Raw genomic sequence first — 24,245 nt, 5'->3', positions numbered from 1 at the left:
ACATAATATCAGTATTGGTTAACGTAATTAAATTTACAAAATGATCAAAACCTGTAAACAGTGATCGGACATTTAGATGCCCAAAATTAACATTTTTAACCGTATTAGCTTCCATATCAGTTTACCAAAAATACACAGCAGACCAACAAATTATAACAAAATAAAAGAAAAACAAATCAAATTAAAAAAAGGAAAAAAACTTCTAAATTAGGTTAAATGGGCACATGTATGAAATCTAAGAAAAAATAAACAAAAAGAAGAAAAAATAAACAAAAAGAAACTTCATAGGTGTTATAATATATCATGGTGCATAGTTTGTCTCTTTTTAATTTGAAGTGGTATTTTGTGGGTGTATTGGTCAATTGTTAAAGAGAAAACTATTTGTTTCTCGCCAAAGGTTCGAATTATATTTAATTCATCTTCAGGGCTCGAAGTCATAGTTCTCGTCAAATTAAAAAAATACATATAACAGGGATAAAAACGTAGATAACATTAAAATGTGGTTACGTAGAGGAGGAATTATAATTAAAATCTGATAAAATATATAAAATGGAAAGAAACCCGTAAAAAATTTTTTTCATTTTCTCTTCTGTAGTTTTTACACCTAGTAGTGAATTTCTCTAGTCTACCGGTTTGTTTCCATTTTATATATTTTATCAGATTTTAATTGTAATTCCTCCTCTACGTAACCGTCTTTTAATGTTATCTACGTTTCTAATCCTGTTTTTTGCATATTTTTTAATTTGACGAGAGAGAACTACGACTTCGAACCCTGAAGATGAATTAAATATAATTCGAAACGTTGACGAGAAACAAATAGTTTTCTTTAACAATGGATCAATACACCCACAGAATACTACTTCCAATACAAAATCTTTGGTCACATATTCACAAGAATCTCTTTTTAATATTGCGTAGGTATTTACTGGTGATCCAATAGTTATTTTCTCTGATTTTTATTTTAATTTTTCTGCTGCTCAATTCGCGGGCTTGATTTACGATCCTAATTAACTCCTCAATGCATGTAACGTCTTGTTCTGATATCTTTTTTTTAACAATGTTATAAAAACCGTTTTGTCTATTGTTTTTATTTTTATTAGTTCATTTTTTCTTATAGATGGTTTTATTTGTTGTTATAGAAATCATCTTGTGATCTGAAGCAGTGTGATCACTCATTTTTAACGTACACGGAAGATTTTTGTTGGAAATTAATTATTTGATCTATTAACGATGCAGTGTTTCACTGAATCTTGTGGCATAATCTTCAACTAGTTTCTTTTGAAAGAGTCCATTTTGATAACATTATTGCATTCTATTATTCTGCAGTAACTGGATTTAGTTTTAACAAATTAAGGTTCAAATCACCGACTATAATACTTTTTTTTTTAATTGTCCTGATAGTGTGTTAAAGTTTGTAATAAGACTTTGAAAATTGGTTCGTGAGGGTCGATGAAGGCAATAAAAAATTATAATTTGTGTCTTTGTTAAATATGCAGAAAGAATATTGCAATTATTAAATTGTAAATCAATTTGAATTATAAATGTAAGTTTTACCTTTAGTGTTTTTTACCTATTGGTAGATTTTCTTGTAGATTTGCAGAATTTTAATTTGAAAATTGTTATATTATATTAGGATCACCAGGTATTGCATACCTATGCAATTTTAATCCTTATTTATTTTGGCTTTCTAACTTATCAGGGGCTATCATAAATTATCACTGTAATCAATTATTTTTGTTGCCATCCCGTCCCCCACCGTATTTATGGGTAGAAGCCTGAGCGAAATAAAAAATCAAGAATAATAAAAACCGAATTTCCACTTATAGCTATGATTAAATTTCAGTATCGATTTTTGCCTCATAGTAGATCAAGAGTGTAGTGAATCAATAGAATTATACAATGTCAGACAAGCACTGTGCAAATGGTTATGGAAATCACGTTAAAAAAATTAAGCAATTGGGCAAGTAAACTATTCTCGTTTTTGTTTGGGAGTGTACGAGATATACATTTTTATCTTACTTTTGTTTACAAATATACATCCAGGTTATGTAATGTATGTCGGTAATAAAAATGTACATGTATTTAATACAGGCAGTATTTAAGCACTTTTAAGTAGATCTTGTTGTAGTACCATGGTTTCTGCATACATTCGAATCAAAATATAATTTTATTTTAATTAGGCCAATGACCAGCTTAACCTTACTTTCTTACTCAAAAATTTTTAACCTTGGCTGATTTCCCATTTTCCCTATTATGCAAAACGGGAATTTGATGGTGATTTCAAGTTTAACATTTTTTAGATGCAAATATTCAGAATCTACTGAGGCAAGCGACGGAGACCAGGGAATTTGCATATTGTCCTTATAGTAATTTTAAGGTTGGAGCTGCAATTTTATGTTCAGATGGGTCCGTTTTTTCGGGTTGTAACATAGAAAATGCAGCTTTTACTGCCGGACTTTGTGCAGAAAGGTATGATAAAGAATTATATGTTATAAATACTTTTATGATCTAAGAAATATGCCTTTTAATAATAACACAATAACGTTTAATATATTTTCTTTAATATAATATGCCTGACCTCAGTTTCACAAATGTTTCCTATAGGCAACGATAGATGTCGCCGCATCTACTTATGTCTTCTACTATGCTAATTATGAAAGCAAAGTATGACTATACATATACAGGGTGATTTTTATAAGAAGGTCATGCTTTTGGGGGATGATAGGGGACGTTCAAATATAACTTTTGATATAAGACACTATGGGTCGGAAATGCCTCAGAAACAAAATACAGGGGGTTAAAGTTTTTTAAAAAATTAAGAAATTAATTTTTAGTTTTTTGACTGTTTAAGATATCGGTGTCAAATTTTCTCAATAAAGCTACCTAATAAAGATGCTTTAAATGTAAAAAGTAAATGTTTTAGTTTCAACCAGTGGCGTAGATCAGATAGGCATTAGAGTATTTTTTTAATAAAAAAAAATAGTACGCCACTTATAATCAAAAATTTTAAGAATCATTGGTTTATTTAACAGAAATAAGGTATCCTGCATCTTTTTCCCAAAAGGCACCATTTTATCAGAATCTAAAAATAAATAACTTTAGTAAAAACTAAGGAAAAAAAAATTATTGGATAACGTCAAAAAATACTATAAATAATAAACTCAAACTCAAAAATGCTTTATTGTTAATATAAACATAGAAGTTGTAGACAAAGCCAATAAACTGTACATTAAAGGAATGAAAACAAGAAACTAATTTAAAATAAAATAAAATTATATAAAACTTTGAGAAATAAATAATAATAATTCATTTAAAAGGTGCTCAAAGTGGCCGCCATTTTGTTGGATACAGAGCCTGCAGCGTAATGTTAAATTGTTGTGAATTTTCTGAATAACTTCACCCCTATCTTTAATTTCGGTATTTGGTCTCGCACGAACTCATCGGATTCGCCGAGTGTGCATATCCGCTAACTCAATGCCACGCAAATTGCACAGAGGAACATGATAACAAAATAACTAATAGCTTTGACGGTTTCTAGGATATTTTTGACATACGAATCAAAACTTTCTTATAACGTCATCTTCCTGATTAATTTAAATAAGGTAGTTGTTCTGCCGTTGCTTTATTTTGAATGTTATGGAGCGATTTACGTGGAATGAATTGGCAGATATGCATTTAACCCTTGGTGAATCCAGAGGAAATGCTGTATTGGCTCGCGCGATTTATGCTGAACGTTTTCCCAATCGAATGGTCCCAGAGAGAAGATTTTTTCTAAAGGTCGACAGGAGTCTACGCGAGAGAGGACAATTACAAGTAACTACCTACTTAAAAAAAATAAAAACAAAAAATTAACATGTACTTTTTGTTTTAGGTGAACCCAGGTATAAGAGTTCGTGCAAGACCTATTCGTGATAATGTTGAGGAGGAAATACTTCACAGTATTGAAGAGGATCGAAATACAAATACCTGAAAAATTGCTGATCACCTGAAGATAAGCCAAACGTTGGTTTGGAAAGTTTTGCATGATAACCACCTTCATCCATTTAAAAAACAAAAGGTTCGCGTTTGCCACTTGGTATCTTCAACAAGAGGCAGAACACCCAGACATTCGCCAAGCTATTTTGTTTAGTGACGAATCAACGTTTTGCCGAGAGGGACATTTCAACCCAAGAAACAATCATGTCTGGGCTGATGAAAACCCTCATGCTAAATTTATCCGTGGCTACCAACAAAAATTCTCTGTGAATGTTTAGGCACGCATTGTAGGGGAGAACTTGATTGGTCCGTACATTTTGCCAAGACGTCTCATTGCAGAAAATTATTTGATTTTTCTTCGAGATGTACTGCCTGAACTTTTAAAAGATGTGCCATTGGATGTTCGGCAAATAATGTGGCTTCAACATGATAGTTGTCCGGCACACTATGGTCGCGTTGTCAGGGAATATTTGAGCCAAAGATATCCTAGACGTTGGATTGTGAGGGGAGGCCCAGTTGCTTGGCCAGCACGCTCCCCCGATTTAAATCCCTGTGATTTTTATTTGTGGGGTCATTTGGACCAACTTCTTTATTCTACACCTGTGCCAGATGAACATGATCTTTTGGCTCGCATTGCAGTAGCTGCAGGCGAAATTAAAGATAGGGGAGAAGTTATTCAGAAAATTCACGACAATTTAACATTACGCGGCAGGCTCTGTATCCAACAAAATGGCCACCACTTTGAGCACCTTTTAAATTAATTATTATTATTTATTTCTCAAAGTTTTATATAATTTTATTTTATTTTAAATTAGTTTCTTGTTTTTATTCCTTTAATGTACAGTTTATTGGCTTTGTCTACAACTTCTATGTTTATATTGACAATAAAGCATTTTTGAGTTTTAGTTTATTATTTATAGTATTTTTTAACGTTATCCAATAATTTTTTTTTCCTTAGTTTTTATTAAAGTTATTTATTTTTAAATTCTGATAAAATGGTGCCTTTTGGGGAAAAGATGCAGGATACCTTTTTTTTGTTAAATACACCACGGATTCTTAAAATTTTTTATTATCAGTGGCGTACTATTTTTTTTTTATTAAAAAAATACTTTAATGCCTATCTGATCTACGCCACTGGTTGAAACTGAAACATTTACTTTTTACATTTAAAGCATCTTTATTAGGTAGCTTTATTAAGAAAATTTGACACCGATATCTTAAACAGTCAAAAACCTAAAAATTAATTTTTTAATTTTTTTAAAAACTTTAACTCCCTGTATTTTGCTTCTGAGGCATTTCCGACCCATAGTGTCTTATATCAAAAGTTATATTTGAACGTCCCCTATCATCCCCCAAAAGCATGACCTTCTTATAAAAATCACCCTGTATATATATGATATATAGTTTTTATTAATGTAAATAGATGGTGCACGCACGTCATAATAATATATTATGAGTTGTGACGCAAGTAGGATTGGATAACGACGCGTCGACAATATTTTTTTTATTAAAGGTATTTATTTATTTATTTACATCACTCAACAGAGAAACTCCAATAATAGAGTGGAATAGATATATATAAACATGAAATCATCTTATCAAAATAAAATTAATATTATAGATATAATAAAATATCAATAAAAAAAAAGAAAACGAGATTATCTAAACCAGTGTTACCCAAACTTTTTTCGTGACGGAACCCTTATAAAAAACTTGATTTTTAACGGAACCCTAAACTCTAAGCTAAAAGCAAAAGCAGTTATATGTGAATTGTTTATTAATAATCATACAAAAAAAGATAGATACAGTAAGTAGTGAGTTAGTAAGCAAATTATAACACTAAGTTCATTTAATGCGAGGCATGTAATTGTTTTTTATTCCTCATCAACTAGGTAATGTCAGGCTTGATAGAACAAAGTTGAATTCTCATGTCTCGTTCGGCATCCAGTCTATTGCGGTATTTTGTTTTTGTATCTGTATATGCTGATAATCCCGTTTCACACAAATACGTTGTTGGGAACGACAGAAGAACATTCAAAGCTGTGGATATTCATCACGAACCCTGCACCAAAAATCATTTAGTGAAATTGTTTTGAACAATGATTCCATGCTTGTATCCGATGTCATTTCTAGAAATGATTCATATATCTGATTTGACATATTTTCAGGTTTCTGCAATTTAGATGAAAAAGGGTTTTGAATCCTCGAGTTTATTTTCAGTTTTGTATTCTGTTCTTCAGGAAAGTAAGATTTAAAAGTCCCTTGCAGATCATTGAGATATTGCACTAATTCAACAAATATTTTATTTTGAAATATTTCTGTATCACTAATACTATGGTGACTAAGGAACTCACTTAGCAATGAAAAACTTTCGATTTCTCTTTTACCAAAACAAGTAATCCAAAAATGTAATTTTGTTTTAAAGGCGGTTATTTTGTTGATAGCATTGAAAACTGTTGTCTGTTTTCCTTGTAGTGACAGGTATAATTCGTTAAGTTTTCCAAACATGTCTGCTAAAAATGCTAGTCTAAATAACCAGCTTTTATCGGACAAAACGGTCATTTAAATTTAAAGGAACATCTGTAAGAAAAGCTTCTAATTCTGTTCTTAGTTCAAAAAGCCTTGTCAAAGTTTTACCCCGAGACAACCATCTCACTTCAGTATGGAGCAATAGTGTTTTATGATCGCTACCATAATCTTCACATAATATTGAAAACAATCGGGATTGTAGTGGACGTGACTTGACAAAATTTATTATTTTTGCTGACTCATCAAGAACCAATTTTAGATTTGGTGGTATTTTCTTAACCGTGAGTGATTGACTATGCAGGATGCAGTGGCTGGAACTTCAATTTGGCGCTTTTACTTCGCGAGCACATAAGCAAGCAAGTCTTCTTCGAGTGAATTTTTATATGGATATCGCACAATTACTAGCAAGATGGCCAGTCCAGCAACATCCATTTGCAAGACGAATTTGTTATTTTAAAGCCGTGAAAGCAGTTCTTGTTTTATGTTTGCTGCGATGTCCCCAATTCGGCGCGTAACTGTATCGTTCGAAAGCTGCACTGTAGAAAGTTGCTTTACAGATTTTTCGTCGACCATACATTTTGTTATGTCTACCACATATGGTTTTATTAGCTTTTCAGCGATAGTGTGCGCTTCTCCTGCTTGGGCAATGCGGTAACTAACCAAATACGATGCCTCCGTGGCCTTTTCATTCACAGTCTGAGTCGCATACGTCATAGTTTTTTGGCTTCTTAATAATTATTATTTTTTACGTAGAAAAAATTCTTTGCTTTGTTACATGCAGATTTTGCCCTAAGCATGTAACATGGGATTTCATATAAATTCGGGCAAAAGTTTATGGGTTTTGGTATCGCCTTGAAAGGGTTGTGTGATTTACAGTTTTATAAATGGAATTTGGGGTTTGATTATTTTTAGGAATGTATTTACCTACCCTATCCTGTCAGCACACCTCTGTGGAGTTAGTCGTATTATGTTTCCTTAGTCCCTATTCATGTACCTGGTGTTGGGAACTTTCTGACCTTTGGTTTGTTTGTCAAGAATTTCTATAAGGCCGGTATATGTCTGAGGTATGGAGGGACTTCTGGAGGGTGCTGTTGTGCCACAGATTGCGCTATGAGTGGAGTAAATAAGACCTTTTAGATGGTGATCCGTTAATGTAGGAAAACTTACAAATACTTTCTTCTATAGCGGAATCATGTTGGGCAAGGTATCCTAATTGATTTGAAATTGGCCTCCCCAGTTTTGCTTGCTATATTTCCCTTCAATTCTTCAAGTTAAGTTTTAGTAAATAAACGTGCCTTGACATCTGGTTTCTAACCCTGCTAGCCGATTGACAGTAATGACTATTGACACACTTGTTGTTGTGGAGGTTTGGCAGCGTTGCTGTTTCCCATTAAAGTTTGGTTTCCATTTGGCGGATGACGGAGCGTCATAAATCAGGCAGAGCGACGTAAGAGGAAAATTGGAATTTCGTAGCCTCGTTGGGAAAATTTTGTTAGTTTTCCATGTTTTAGTATCCGAGCAGTATCATTTTGCTGTGGTATTGCGGAATTTCTATTTTGATAGAGTGAGGCTCCGCGTAGTTTGCACCAAGGGGCAGGGTCAGATCGTGTCGAAGAGAGAGAGTGACAAGTTCACTGCCAGTGTCACCTGTCATTGTCTGGTCGGTTGTCAGTTCCTTGTCCAGCCGGCAGCCATCCCGTTATCAGAAAGAACAGTCGACATTTTATGCTTTTAATGAAAATTTCAGTTCATCTTACCGGGAATTCGGTTGAATGGAAAAATATTCCTCCCAAGTTTTGGGGTTTAATTTGATGAACGTCTAGTGGGGAAGACCTGATATTTTGGATTTGGTCGGCTGCTCCCACACCATTTATGGGATTTTGAAATTTTCTAACCACAAAACGAGACTCTAGGCCTCGCTCACCACCTTAGGTATGTAGCAACATGTTGGTAATTGCCATAGAATTGATTGTGTGTTTATTTTTTTTGTCCTCTATTTTAGAGGCCTCTCCTTTTTCTCATTCTCTCCTCTATTCTCTGGTCTCTTCCTATTCTCTGGTTTCTTCTGGTCATCCCAACACTGTTGGCAACCGGCTGAAGTCAGCCTCAACACAGCCTGGACTGAGCATTGTACTGTGGCTCTGCGATTTTGGATTGGAACTTGCCTGAAATCGACTTGCCCATGTGGTCGTTACCCTGGTTGTAGCTGACTGGTTCCAGAGCTGTCGAGCTAAGCTACCTTAGCCAAAATACACAAGAGATTAGAGGACACGCAAGTTTTTGCACATTTTATTTTATTTTTCTACTACTACTACTACTACAGTATTACATTTTGAATAATTATCTAAATTTAAATATCTTAGTGGAATTTAATTTTTTTATATATAAATGAAAGTGACTATGTAAATTCTTGGATGATTATATCAATCTGGTAGACCTATGGATTGTTATTTGAGTTTTTCCCAAATTATTTTCAGCTTTTAGGATCTAGGTACAAGCATAAATATAGGTCATCATTTTCTTGATTAAGGGGAGCTTATATTACCATCATAATATATCAGGGTTTGGTGTAAAATATTTAAATCAAGTGGCGCTCTTATTAAAATTTCTCCCACTATCTTCTCCACTGTCTAAAAGCTGGCGGCAAATTTGTGAATCTTTTAAAACAAAATTTGCTTGTCTGGACTTAGTAATTTTTTTTGTGGTTGGATAGTAGGTATGACTCACACGGGTTGGAAATAAATTGGTTTGAACCGAGTTACGCGCTACAGCTTTTGTTTTTGAAGTCGGGATGTACAGTTTCTAAATGTCGGCGCATCTTAGCAGGTACCATCGAACTATTAAGAAGGAGTTTGCTGCACAACATACAAAGAGGTGAGCAGTTGGAATCAACAAATCCGAGAATAATGTATGATTCGTCATACTTTCGTTTTTTCACCTTCAGTGTGTCATTAGATGTTTTACTACTTGAACTTGAAACCATAAAACTAGAACTTGACGCCGTCATATCACCTTTATTTGAATTTGACGCATCATCCAAGCGAACCACATTTTTTGCAACACTTTTAAGCTAGCGCTCCATTCTTTTTTAACACTAATTTGATTTGGTCAATTTTATGACAAATAGTATTTCTTGACGCATGAAATACAAGATTTTACAACCACTACGAACAACAACAAGACAAGCGAACATAAAATACTGAGCGCGGTTTGAGTAAATTTTGCGGTACGTTGCTTGATTAATAAATTCTCTGCGCCAAACAATCCTCCTTTATATTATACCAGCAACCATCGAATCATCTCGAATTCCTTAGAAACTTTGGAAAGCCAGACGATTTTCTCCGAAGTACGCGTCGACGCACGAGCAAGAGAAACAGCGCGACGAACCGAGAAGGCGGAATTAGTCCTACTCAGATTTTGTCCTATGGTCAATCGGAACGGTTCGGCTTTTCCTCGAAAATCCTGGGTTTGTATTTCGATATAGAAGCAAGGATATGAGGTATTTATATTTGACAACGCCGTATTTACGAATTTCGGCAGCTAAATAGCGACCGATGCGATGGATTGTCTGTGTCGCAACTGTTAATAGCTAGATAGCGCACGCGGGCGGCAACTGTATTATTAAGTTATAAGGAAATATGGGGTATTCTGTATAGTGTATATGTTACGATCAATGATGAAAATTCGCACATTAACGATAATGGCCGGGCAATAACGTAACGATCCAAGTAAAATAGGCAATATAGGAGGTAAATCGAAGTTTTATGACCAATATTCTCTATTTTCTTAAAATATTCAAAACCTAACCCAACCTTGGGCCAACCCAAGTCACCAGGATGTTGTGTAACCAATTAATTTTAATTTGAGTTAGGTTGGCCCAAGGTTGGATCAGGTTTCGTATATTTAAAAAAAAATAGAGCATATTGGTCATAAAACTTCGATTTTCCTCATAATTATATTGTCTATTTTATAATAATTTGTATAAGTATAAACTGATTTAATTTTATATTTAAATTTTATTAAAAGTTTCATACCTTCTGGCTTCATTAATAAATTCTTGATCAAAAAACCTTTGATTACCAAATCCTTCCATCTTTGCAACACACACACACACAACAATAAGTTCTAGGTTGAACGGCCTTATTCGTTGTAGTTGTTGTATGGTTGGTATCACATTCAATTTCACACAGTATCCCCCTCCCTGAACTGAATACTGAATTTCGGTCACATTGCTAAGAATATTTTAGAGTTCTGACAACACTGTTTTTAACCGTTCGGCCGGATTCGTAAACGTAGGACAAATTCCGAGTAGGACCAATTCCGATCCCCCGACGAACCGAGATCATTCGATTGCTTATAGTCCGGGGGCGAATGGTGGCGTACGAGTAACGCTGTAAAATTTCGATGTAATAGGTCGGGCATTTACTTAATAATACATATATTAAATTTTCGTATATGTACCAGTAACACCTATAAGTAGGCGTTTCCTTTTGGTTGTTTATTTTTATCTTAGGTAACTTTCTTCTTATAGGGTCCACTTTAATACATGCATTCATTTATTGTGACTGCTGGCGGAGCCCTACCGGAGGTTTCGCGGAGCACCGGGGCTTCGTGGAGTACACTTTGAGTAACGCTGATCTAAACTAAGCGAATTCTTTTAATTTCGGCTAGGCTACAGTTAAATAGAGGGTGTTTCGGGAGAAAAGGGAAATATTTTGTGAACATGTTCAGAAGGTCAAAATAAGATAAAGTAACCCATATGTTTTAATGCGATTCTCAACCGTTTCTGAAAAAATCAGTTCTGAAGTTTTTTTTGTAAATTTTTGGAATAATTACATTCTCTCTATTTCTAACTCACGTTGCAGGTATTTCACCATTGTTTGTTATTACCTATTTTAATTGACTGGTAGTTTTGACAAGCATGGTTGTCAGTTTGATTGATTCTGAGCGTTTCAATCTGAAAAGAGCAAAGTTTCCATTATGTAATGCCTCACATATTCACCCATAGGGCTGACATGATATTCGTGTATGCTGTCCAAAATGGTAGCGCCACAGTCTAACAATCTATATACTTGAAATCTATATACTTTGGTAGCGCATTACGTGCTATTGCTGAACAGCGATGTCGTTTTCCAAATCAAAGAATTCCTAATCTAAAAGTTTTTTAGACAGTTTTTGCAAATGCTCGAGAAACAGGAATGTTTCCAAGCGTAAGAATTAATTCTGAACGAGAGGTTCAGAAGTTCAGAATTAACCTCTCGAGAGCTCTTCCCATTAGTTCTCGGTCCCGTCTAACAAATGTGGAAAATAAAGAAAATGTTCTGGATATGGCTGAAGAGAACCCGGTTGTTAGTATGAGGCGGTCTGTAAAAGAACTTCTATTCGGATCACATGTGAATGTTTGGAAGACACTTAGGATTAACGGTTTTAAGCCTTTCTATATTTAACCGGTTCAACATCTTCAAGAGGGTGATTATGGCTTAAAGGTTCAATTTTGCGAATGGATCCAACAAAATCAAGGCCTACATAAATACATTTTATTTAGCGATGAAGCTCATTTTACCCGCAATGGCATTAATAACCGACACAATGAACATCGGTGGTCAGATGAAAATCCTCATGCCACGTTTGATCGAAACTTTCAGCATCGGTTCAGTGTTAACGCGTGGTGTGAATTGCTGAACGAACAGTTGTTTGGTCCTTTTGTATTAGAAGAGCGTCTTACTGGAGAAGGATATTTACGCTTTTTGGAAGACCATTTAATACACATGTTAGATGATGTTCCGCTAATTATTCGACACCGAATGTATTTTCAACACGATGGAGCCTCGCCTCATTTTAGTCGCCGAGTGCGTAATTTCTTAGACAATCATTTTCCTGATCGTTGGATTAGCAGTGGAGGGGACCTCAAGTTGGCCATCGAGATCACCAGACTTAAATCCACTGAATTATTGCCTTTGGGGGTGGATGAAAGCCCTAGTGTACGAAACACCAGTAGAAACCGTAGAAGGATTTTACAATCAAATTTTGAAACAATCCCCAAGCAATTAAGGGTGCAACACGAGCGCTTAACAAACGTGCTGCAGCTTACCTTAAAGTTGGTGGAGGTATTTTCGAAAACATTTTGAAAGTAGTGGAATTTTGTTTTTTACTAGTATTTGTTTGTGTTGCTTTTAAAACAAAAAATCTTACAAAAAAACTTCAGAACCCATTATTTCGGAAACGGTTGAGAATCGGATTAAAACATATGGGTTAATTTAGCTTATTTTGAACTTCTGAACATGTTCCCAAAATATTTCCCTTTCGTCTTGAAACACCCTGTATATCACATTGATCTTAGCTACGCAAGCTCTACGTATAGGCGACGTTTTTTTAATGTTGGTTCTAGGTTTTGCAAGATAAAAAGTTTGAGGACTGCGAGGTGACAGCCGAGAAGTTTATAAATTTAGAAGTTGCAAGATCTCTGGCGAGTCAATTAATGCATTACTTAATTTATATAAGCACCGTAGATCTGCCGAATCCCTTCTATCCTGTAAGGATTTTTCTTGATCATGTGAGAAGCGGTTTTCCGGGTACACTCTTTCGCATTTAAAGGAATTTAAGAAAATTTTGCTGTTTTTGTTTGTTGAATGTTTTTAAGCTCTTGAATATGGTTCTGATAGTATGGCGACCAGACTTGGGAAAAATATTCCAAAATTACAAACATACGTAAAGTACAGGAGTTTAATGCTAGAGTTATTCTCAAAGAATGGAGAGTTCCTGACAACAAAACCCAGCATTTTATAACTTATTTTTATGATATCTTCGATAAGCAAATTAAATGAAAGTGAGCTATCAAAAATTACTCCCACATCTTTCAAGTGACTTGATCTTGGTAGTGTCACATTATCAATTTTGTACTGGTAAGTAACATAGTTCTTTTTTAAGAAGTCGGCAACCACACATCATTTAGAGGCAAGTTGTTTTTCTGGCACCATTCATTCACTGAGTTAATGGCTGCTTAATGTTTAATGCAGTTCTCAATAGTATCAATTGTACGGTATAATTTCTTGTCATCACAGTATAATAAGCTGTTTACTTCCAGGTCCTTAGAAATGGGGTGTTGAAAATAAATGAGTTGAAAAGTAGAGATCCCAATACAGAGCCTTGTGGTACGCGTGAAGAATTTCAGTTGAGCTATTTCCAAAGTATGTTGAATGTTGAGGACGTTTAGTAAGTGCAGAAGAGATAAAAGAAGTTAAACGAGATGAAAACCCAAATTGGTCAGAAAGATATAAAAATGGAATGGTCAAGACGGTCGAAAGCTTTCGAGAAATCTGTATAGACGACATCAACTTGAGAATTATCATTTATAGATTCTGATATAAATTCCGTGATCGTAATAGATTAGATTAGTAAGATTAGAAGTAGTGGATCTGCCCTTCATGAAGCCATGCTGTCTAGAGTCTATAAGATGTTTTATAGGAAAGTATTATGTCGAATGAAGGACCCGCTCAAAATTTATATTATTTCTTTTAGAAAAGGAATAATTTTAGATTTTCTTCAGAGCAGTGGAAATTCTCCAGTTTTGAGGGCAAGATTAAACAATATTGTTAGCGGTTTACAAAAATCATACGCACAATCTAATATAAGAAATGCAGGTATTTTATCGGATCCAACTATAGCTTTGGGCTTAACTGATTTTAAAGCTCTTAATACTTCATTTTATTCAAATTCAAATATATTTATTGTCTAACAGGAACCTAATCCTAATCACTAAGACGCTATATCAAAATATAAGTAATAACAATTCATATATCATAAAAAATAATAATAATCATATATATACATATATAATCATAAAATATGTTCAAGAAGAAAAAAATATATATAAGAGGCATATTAACTAAATAGGTTTACGATATTATTTTACAATATTTTTTTTTAAATGACGAAAAGACATTAAAGAGATCATCATCCAGACTCAAATGGACCAAGAGTTTGTAACTAAAAAATGTTTTGTCTTTTAGTATTAATGTAAGGCATTACAAAGTGTAGAGCTGCTAGCAATTCCGGGCAGTTAATACGAATATTACATAATTTAAAAAGAAAAAGCAAACCTGCACAAATGGTTTCCTGATGAAGAGAGAGGATATTGAATCTGCTGAGTAACAAGTGCCGTGTCCTTGTTCCGGTTAAATTTCATCAGTTTTAAAAGCGATATATTTCAGAAATTTACGTTGAACAAATTCAAGTCTAACAATGTGAGCAGTATAGTTTGAATACCAGAGTGGAGCCGCATAAAGTAATCGCGATTTTATTAGGGAATTAAATAAGATGATTCTACTTGATATACTAGTAAGTCTGATGTAGCTCTTATAGTAAAACCTAGAGATTTTAAAGATGACTTGATAATATTATCGATATGATTGCAAAAATTAAGCTTCTTGTCAACAGTGATACCCAAATCACGAACATAATCACAGTTAGAAAGAATAGTACCATTTAATGTATAGTCGAAGCTAATGTAATTTTTTAGCAAAGAAATGGACATCTTTTTACACTTTTCAATATTGAAAGGAAGCCTATTAATCTTGCACCAGTTGTAGATTGAATTAATATCATTTTGGAGAAGCGAACAGTCATCCCAATTAGTTACAATGCGAAATATCTTTAGGTCGTCAGCAAACAGAAGACTAAAATGTTACAGATATGTCATTGATAAAAATGGAAAACAAAAAAGGAGCAAGATTGCTACCCTGAGGAGCACCACTATATGCTTTATAAACATATGACCTAAACCCATTATACTCTACAAGCTGATGTCTATCCGCCAGATAGGAAGCAAAAAATTGTACAAGATTAGAATGAAAACCAAGCTTGATAAGTTTCTGAGCAAGAAATCCATGGTCCATCTTATCAAAGGCTTTGGCGAAGTCCGTAATTTACGTCTAGTTGACATTTATTATTTATAGCCTCATATGCAGTCTGAAGAAATGATGTTTGGTTAGTTACTGTAGATCTGGATTTAAAAAAAATCATATAGGCAAATTTCAAAGACCTTAGAGAAGTTTGGTAGTATGGAAATTAGACGATAGTTTTCCACCACATTTTTTTCTCCCGATTTTAAGATGGGACAAATTTTGGCAAATTTCCAATCTTTAGGAAAGGTGCTTGTACAAAGAGATAAGTTAAAGATAGTACACAGAGGCTTCACAAATGCAGAGGCATAATCCCGCAACAGATAGGATGGGACACCATCAAAACCAGAAGCTTCTTTGTTTTAAGTTTTTTTAGAGCATTTAGTATGATTCAGTTTTGAAACTGTTATATTTTGGGAAAATATTTATCATTTATTAAAAACTAGGGAAGGGTAGAGAGCGTCATTAACGTCAACTATATCATGCAAGAAGTCCCATTGGATCTCAAAAATAAGCTGATATAACAATGGAAAATTGGCTTTTCTAAAGTTATAGCTCACACTTTGAGAGTTAGCCTCAAACTTCCTTTGACTCTGGATATCAACTCTTACAAAAACAGAAATATCAAAATGATAAGAGTCTTCAGGAACTAGTGGAAAACCCCTAGTAACCTGACATATACAATTTGATAGTACCAGGTCAAGGATTCTGTTGTGAGTATTTGAGATAGTGTTATATTGATGCAAGTCAAAAAATGACAAAAAATCATGTAATAACGTTAATTTCCCATCAACACCCTGTGCTGGTACCTGCAAATTAATGTTAATATTACCAACGATTAGGACCTTACCATTTTGTATGCAATTTAGAGTTGAGATATAGTCAAAAAGAGCCTGATACAATTCCGTGGGCGAGTTGGGTGGCACATAACAAACAAATACAAAAATAGCATTCATACCAATTTTGCAGCAGACTACATCTACTTTGGGTATTTCAGATTGAAGTTCTTTTAAGTCAATTCTGGTTGAAGGCAAATTATTCTTCACATCAACTAACACTCAACCTCCACAAGAAACGCCGTAGGCATTCAAGTTCCTCTCCTTACAATAAACCGAGTAATGGCTGGTGAATAGTTCGTGACCATAAACTCCGTCCTGCAACCATGTCTCAGAAGTAGCAATAATGTCAAACTCTCCGATTTATAGAAAACATGGGTTTTTGTGTTAAGATCTCTGACAATCTGATATAGGATACAAAGATTCCCGCTAGACAAGGTTTCTAGTTTAAATGTTGTTGCTTACTGGATACTATTTTCGGAGTGTCATTGGTGTAGACAATCCTCAAAACAGTCTCACCAGCTTCAAGACGATCCCTCAGTTGCTTCCTAATATTCCTGTGTAGTTGCAATTGCTGCGGAGTTTTGTCATCTGAGACAGAAAGTATTGTATGAAAGATGTGCTGTTAATAGTATCAGAAAGTGAGTAGTTGATTTCAGTTAGCTTCTGTTGGGATGTGTTAGTGTATGAGTTATAAAAAAATTGAGAAAACAAGTCTGCTATTTTTTGGAGGTAAGATAGGAGAGAACCACTTTGCTCATATATATTACATTGCATAGAACATTTTAGAATACTATGGATTCTATAGTATTCTAAAATCAGCTCCTTTAAAATTATATTTTGCGTATTTTCTGTCACATCTGTACAATGAGTATTCCTGTGAAAAAAGGTCTGAATTGAAAATGCTATCGTTTAGCCACGTCTCGGTTATAGCAAAAATATCAAAGTCGCAGGTTAAAACTGCACTATAAAAACTAGTTTTTTTTAATATTCTGATAATAAAGGCGAATGTCACTGTTCTAAAAAAATTACATAAAACTCAAGGAAGAATTACATAGAAGCATTCGTTAGGATCGTAGAATTGTATATTCTCCAAGATCTTCCTTTTAATCATTTTAAAGCGGCGCACGGTGAACGTTAAATGGAATTACGTAAGTCTAGTAGAAACTAGACAGGAGAAGTCTAGTAGAAACTAGACATACGTAATTCCATTTAACATTTGTTTATAATAAACCTTTAATGGCGAAGAATATAGAAGTTTATTAAAAAAATGAAAATTTTAAGATAACAATGAAAATATCTGTAGGGTTATAAAAATACCGAAAAATATCTATATAATATTTACCTGTATTGCAAAATTTTAAGTAGCTACGATTAATGAAAAAAAATGTAAATATGTGTATATATTTATACCTGAGTTTAGTCCGAATTAATACTTGTCATCTTAGGTCTGTAAGTATTATATCTACATTTACGTCTGTAATTACCTGCCTAGGGTCTAATATAAATAAGAAACAATTGAGTGTTTGAGAATTTCAGTTCTAATTAAGTTCTTTACAAGTTAACTTAAATGGCTATTTTTGTAAGCAAGTGATTTAAGTAAGTTAGTTTTTTGTGGAATTATAGCCCAAAAATGTGGTGACCATGGGCGGGTTCTGATAGTGGGCCACCCTGTAGTAACACCTTTAGAAGAAGGCATAATGAAATGCATGCTAAAGAAATCATGAAAAATGTTTGCCAATCTTTACTATCAGGAGATTTGGCCTTTGGCGGGCTTGCAGCCGAGACGTCTGATTTGACAAAAACACAGTTAAGGATTGTCTACAGTTAAGGATTGTCTACAGTTAAGGATATAATACAGAAATACACAATTGCCAGGAAAAAGCGAAGTGATTCCAGCTCCTTGAAATGTGTGGATGAAAGTGATTTGGATCTATTAAGAAAAATTTATCAGATGTATGAAGAACAATAATTACTGTGCTAATCTATTGTGGTTACCCTAAGAAAAATACTAATTAAAGACGAAGCAAATATTTCTTGTATATATAATTTAAGAAATATTTTGCTTAAACTGCGTTTTAAGTATAGGATGATTAATAAAAGCCAAACAATAATGGAGTCTCAACGATTAGGGGAATAGCGTGATAAATTCTTAACTTGTGAGGAAGTTGTGAGGAAACTTTTTGAGGAATTGCAAGTAATTTGACTTGTCCAGGGACGGACTTGCAGCACATGCACGTTAATTTTTTATAAAAAAACAATATTTTTTCTGAATATTTTGTTTATTTTTAACAAAAGCTCTTGCATTTTTGCGAACCGACGCACCGTTTTGGTGCAGAAAAATAAAATCCATACCAGAGTTTTTTTTTATTATTTTTAATTTATTAGTTTTTTTTTATTTCCCGACAAATTTAGGCAGTTTTTGATGGTAAGATACCATACCATACCCAATTGCAAATAATTTTATCAGAGAGAATATTAGAGATCAGAGAGAACTCTGGTTCCAGCACGATGACTGTCCAGCGCATTTCGCTTTTACTGTAAGAGCTTTCCTAGATCAGAACTACAATAACAGATGGATTGGTAGAGGTGGTACAGTCCTTTGGCCAGCAAGGTCACCTGATCTGACACCTCTAGACTTTTTTGTCTGGGGCACCATGGAACAGCTTATCTACGCAACACCTGTAACCAACAAAGAAGACCTAGTTGGAATTGTCGCGACTGCGGACTTTCCGAGAAACGATCCAGGGTTCTTACGCGCGTACATCTTAGGTCAACAGGTGCAGAAAATGTGTGGAAATGCATGGAAGACATTTTGAGCAGGTGGTTTGAATTGTTTCTTTTATTGCTTCAATTGTTTTTTATTGAAATTGTTAATTGCTTAGTTAAATTATTTATTGTAATGATATTAAAATTTTCGTTGTCACAAAAAAGTTTTGAAGGATCCTTCTATGGATTTTATTTTCTTGCACGAAAACGGTGGATCAGCAGCAAGTTTAAAAAATAATAATTATTTATTTGCTTTTAATTTCTAATAATGTTTACTTGACCACCTTGTATCTCGAAAATTAAAAAGTTTAGGACATAATTGTATTTATAGAAACTGTTTTACTTAGTGTTAGTCCAAGAACACGTCTTTAAAGCTTTCGCAATATTAATTAATCCATTTGTATAATATAAAGGTATATATTTGTAAATATAAAAAAAATTAAATCTATGCGAAGAAATAAAAAAAATCTGAAGAAATGTCTGGGCCCCGACCTGGTCCAAGTACAGCGGTTGACAGTGACAGGGAAGAGCCATTTGGAAGTGACGATAGTATCATGTATGTATGGTTCAAAAGTGCATCGTTTTTAAGTTACAGGGTGTTTTATGAATCATGTTAAAGATGGTTTTTTGTTAATATATTCGGAACGCCTAGTTGTAATCTTTTGAAATTTTCAACGTTTACTATTGGTTTTATTAAAAACTGATATTGCAACCATTTTTGCCAAAATGTATACAGGGTCGTGTAAAATAAGTGGCCGGTAAAGTTTAAATTGTTAAAACTTTTTTTCTAGCAATTCCGTGATAATTTTGGTATTAGAATTGAAAAGAACAAACATTTTTACATAAAAAATTGATTGGTATTTCAAAAAGTAACTACAAATAACATCTTGTAAAATAATAGTTGGCTGTGTTTGTTGACAATTAGTTTATTTGTTAAATTTTGTTTAACGGTTTGTTGACATTTCACATTTTTTAAATTTGCTTTGGCAAAGTAAATTAGTTCTTTTTTGTGATTCATTTTTCAAAAATTATGGATTTACAAATCAAGAGTTAGCTGACATGCATTTTGTTTATGGTTTGTGTAATGGCAGTTCTTTAGCGGCTGTCCGTGAGTATCGCCGAAGATTTCCCCTAAGACATGTTCCAGATCGTCAAGTTTTTATAACACTCACCGAAATTTATGCAATAGCGGAAGTTTTCAAAGAGCTCGTGGACAAGGCAGACCACAAGAAGATTATAATTTAGAAAATGTTTTAAGTTGAAATGTTGCAAGTATAAGAAATGTGTCAAGAGCCACACGTATCCCTCGCTCTATAGTAAGTAATTAAAAAAATTACTTATTGTTACGATAGTAATTTAATTTTTATTAGATTGGAAGAATGCTAAGATCCCAAGGGTTACATCCGTTTCATTACCGGCGGCTCCAAGATTTAGAGCCATACGATTTTCCGTTGAGGATCCAATTTTGTCAATAAGTAATTAATAATCCAAACTTAATTCCTTCCATTTTATGGACGGACGAAGCCACTTTCACACGAAATGGTTCATTTAACATGCATAATGTGCATTTTTGGGCAGATCAAAATCCAAGAGCCATAAATCGTAGTAATTTTCAAAGAAGGTTTTCGGATTAATCGGGGATCAACTTATTGGCCCGATAGAATTACCCAATCTTCTAACTTCGGAGAATTATCTTCAAATGCTGGAAAATAATCTTGTGGAGCTTCTGGAAGAAGTTCCTCTTATCTTACGCCAAAACATGATTTTTCAACAAGACGGAGCGCCTGCTCATTTTGGTCGCAATGTGCGTGAGTGGATGAATATCCATTTTTCTGAACGTTGGATTGGTCGAGGTGGTCCTATAAATTGGCCTCCTCGATCTCCAGGTCTAACTTCGTTAGATTATTATTTATGAGGACATTTAAATGAGTTGGTATATGCCGTGGAGATAAATACCCGTCAACAACTGATGCACAGGATTAATTGGGCTGTTAATGAAATAAAGAGAAATCCATTTTTTGTTTTAAGCGCTACTCGCGCAATAACGCGTAGGGCAAGATTGTGTCTTCAGCAAAATGGAAACCACTTTGAACATTTGTTGTAATTTGTGGTTTTTTGTTTGGTGTTTTTATGTTTTTTTTACGTAATAAATTAATTGTTCCTTTTTTTTACCTATTCAATTACATTAAAAAAAAAACAATTGAACTCGAAAAACAATTTTTGATCTTGTGATAGTCTTAGGTCATGTTTATCCCCAACGGATTTTTAAGATGCTTTTTAATTTTATTAACTGTTACCAAAATAACTTACGCGTTCTCTTTGCAAAACATTTGCATCTTATTTATTCGACAACGAAAGCTCCTATCGAAATTAGACAAGAGCACCTTTTTTATGTAAAAATGTTTGTTCTTTTCAATTCTGATACCAAAATTATCACGGAGTTGCTAGAAAAAAACTTTTAACAATTTAAACTTTACCGACCACTTATTTTACACGACCCTGTATACATTTTGGCAAAAATGGTTACAATATCAGTTTTTAATAAAACCATTAGTAAATGTTGAAAATTTCAAAAGATTACAACTAGGCGTTCCGGATATATTAACAAAAAACCATCTTTGACATGATTCATAAAACACCCTGTAACTTAAAAACGATGCACTTTTGAATCATACTGTATATGGACTTTTTGTCTTATTTTTAGACAAAGATGCGGCTGGTAAAATATTGCGATGTAATTTCGGGACACCCTGTATATTTCCACACCTAGATAATAATAAATAATTGTACATACTCTCTATATGTTTCGATTATTAGTATTATATTTCATTAAAACCCACTTAATAAACATTTGTTTGCAAAATTTAGCAGATACCTGTGAAATTAATGAGCTATTTATATATTTAATCAATCATTAAATGTGTTACATAAGCAATATGGCTGCAATATTACACATCGAATTTCAGTGATATATATCGCATTTGTGACGGTTATTAAATATTGCAAAAGTATTGCAGGTGCAACATAGCTGCAAATAAAGTTAACAGTATATACGCAATATGGCAGATGAAATATTGCTGGAATTTTATATAAACAATATTACAGCAATAGTGTGCTTTCAATCCATGCAACACTGATATATTGCATTTTCAACAATAATGAAATATTGCAAAAATATTACAATAATTACTACATATGTGCATTATTAACTTTGCAATGTATGTGCAATATTGTAGCAATAAATACGTAATATTATATTTGTTATATTTTAAATGCGATGTTACTGTAATGTTGTAACAATATTGCAGAAGTAATGTATCAAAAGAATTATTGCTGCAATATAACATGCCAACAGATTGTTTAAAATACAATATGTCGCCCATAATTAAAAAAACTTGATAATCGACGGTAAAAGATTAAATGTTGAATACTTAACTTACCACCATAAATAATACATCATAATAAATCACCACCATACTGAATTCGCCGTAATACTATGGTCATCCTCAAACTTGGACACTGTATTTAAAACTTTGAATATACGTTTATCTTTACGGAGACATAAAATTATGTAAAAAGCTGATAAATTGTGTAATTTATTTCTAGGTGTGCCTATGGTAAGGCTATTAGCCAAGGAAAAATGCAATTTAAGGCTGTAGCAGTAATCGGACAACAGGAGCATTTCTTTACCACCCCATGTGGAGTTTGCAGGCAGTTTATGAGCGAGTTTGGGAAAGTCGATGTGTACATATCAAAACCTGGCAGTGAAGATGTTCTGGCATTAACTTTGGAACAACTGCTTCCATTCCAGTTCGAAACCACGGGTCAAACTTTTGTGTAAAAATTACCTAAAGTTTGGGTAAATAAAATAATTAAATAAAAATCAATTTTATTTTCATAACAAGAAGTTTATTTGTAAAAACGTGTTTTTTACCTTTAGGTTTATATCAATTTACAGTAAGTATTGTATTATTGTTTTATGAGGCCCTGTAAGATATTTATTTGTAATAGTTTTCAATAAATTTTTTTTGGGTTGGGTTGGGAAGTCCAAAAAGAAACACAAATTATTTTTTATAATTAATTTAAGTTTTATTGTTTGGGTCATTTACTCAAACTCAAACTCAAAAATGCTGTATTGTCAATATAAACATAGAAGTTGTAGACAAAGCCAATAGACTGTACATTAAAGGAATAAAAACGAGAAACTAATTTAAAATAAAATAAAATAAAATTATATAAAACTTTGAAAAATACTTAAATGCTAATCATTAAAAAATTAACCTAAACTATAGTACGCTTTACTAGCAAGAAATATTTTCGTCCTTGTACGTAGGCTTTTTTCAGTCTTAAGTTGTCTTATTTCTAGTGGAAGTTTATTAAACAGCTTTCTACCTCACAATATATTTTGATAGAGCTACGGACAAGTTCAAAATGAGGAATGGGTAGCCTCAACAAATAATTTTGTCGCGTATTATAGTGGCTTAGAATAGCTTAAAATATTATGACTTAGAAAAAGCGGGCGACATGAGTCACAAGGCTTGGACCCACATAGATATCTAATGGCCCTTTTCTGGAGTACAAACACTGAACTAAAAAGTGAATTTGAACATGAACCCCAAAAGCAAATTCCATATCGAAGGTGCGACTCGATAATCTCGAAGTGTCCAGATCTGGCGATGGAGGAATTAAGACTGGTGGCAATAACCCTTAGGGCGTAGCAGCCTGATGAGACTTTTCTACATACATTCACAATATGGTCTTCAAATTTAAGGAACTTGTCTATGGCAAGACCCAAAAACTTACTGAACGGTGGCATGGTGATGGCTTCATTATTTAAACATATATCATTTGTATTACATTTAAAATTAAGGATATTTAATAATAATAATAATAATAATAATAATAATAATAATGACTTTTATTTTCCCATATAATACAAAGATATAAACTTATTGCTAAGGTCTATTACGGCGCAGTCTAGCTTATAGCTACTCTACTGAACCCTATACCTTAAGCTAAAACTAACTACATAACAATTTACATAGGTACTATAATTTATATAAAAAAAGCAAGTTATATGTAAATTCGTGAGTTTAGTATTTCATATCAATAAGTACTACACCCTAAACATTATTGCAATCAGATTAGCCACTATAAAACATCATAATATACTACATCAAATATTTAATGTAAGACCTAATTTTTCTTTTAAAAGATACTTCCGGCAAATGTTTCA

The 24,245-nt window shown here is 33.4% G+C and overlaps 1 protein-coding gene across 1 annotated transcript; it reads left to right on the top strand.

Annotated features, from left to right (window-relative positions):
- The first annotated feature begins 1,751 nt into the window (after positions 1-1,751).
- On the top strand, positions 1,752-22,916 carry LOC126737182 (cytidine deaminase-like). The gene is made up of 3 exons (XM_050441951.1): positions 1,752-1,960; positions 2,301-2,469; positions 22,616-22,916. The coding sequence occupies exons 1-3, from the start codon at positions 1,900-1,902 to the stop codon at positions 22,848-22,850; spliced, it is 465 nt and encodes a 154-aa protein (XP_050297908.1). The 5' UTR covers positions 1,752-1,899; the 3' UTR covers positions 22,851-22,916.
- The last annotated feature ends 1,329 nt before the right edge of the window (positions 22,917-24,245 follow it).

This window comes from Anthonomus grandis, chromosome 6 (assembly GCF_022605725.1).
Source record: "Anthonomus grandis grandis chromosome 6, icAntGran1.3, whole genome shotgun sequence".
Classification (NCBI taxonomy): domain Eukaryota; kingdom Metazoa; phylum Arthropoda; class Insecta; order Coleoptera; family Curculionidae; genus Anthonomus; species Anthonomus grandis.
The sequence above is the reverse complement of the archived record's forward strand: the minus strand, read 5'-3'. Positions and strand labels throughout refer to the sequence as shown.

What these genes read in the sequence shown, in the direction of transcription:
- LOC126737182 (XM_050441951.1), top strand. Translation starts at nt 1,900, where the DNA reads ATGTCAGACAAGCACTGTGCAAATGGTTATGGAAATCACGTTAAAAAA. An exon ending in TAAAAAAATTAAGCAATTGG is followed by an intron (nt 1,961 to 2,300) that starts GCAAGTAAACTA and finishes AACATTTTTTAG; the next exon opens with ATGCAAATATTCAGAATCTA. An exon ending in GCCGGACTTTGTGCAGAAAG is followed by an intron (nt 2,470 to 22,615) that starts GTATGATAAAGA and finishes ATTTATTTCTAG; the next exon opens with GTGTGCCTATGGTAAGGCTA.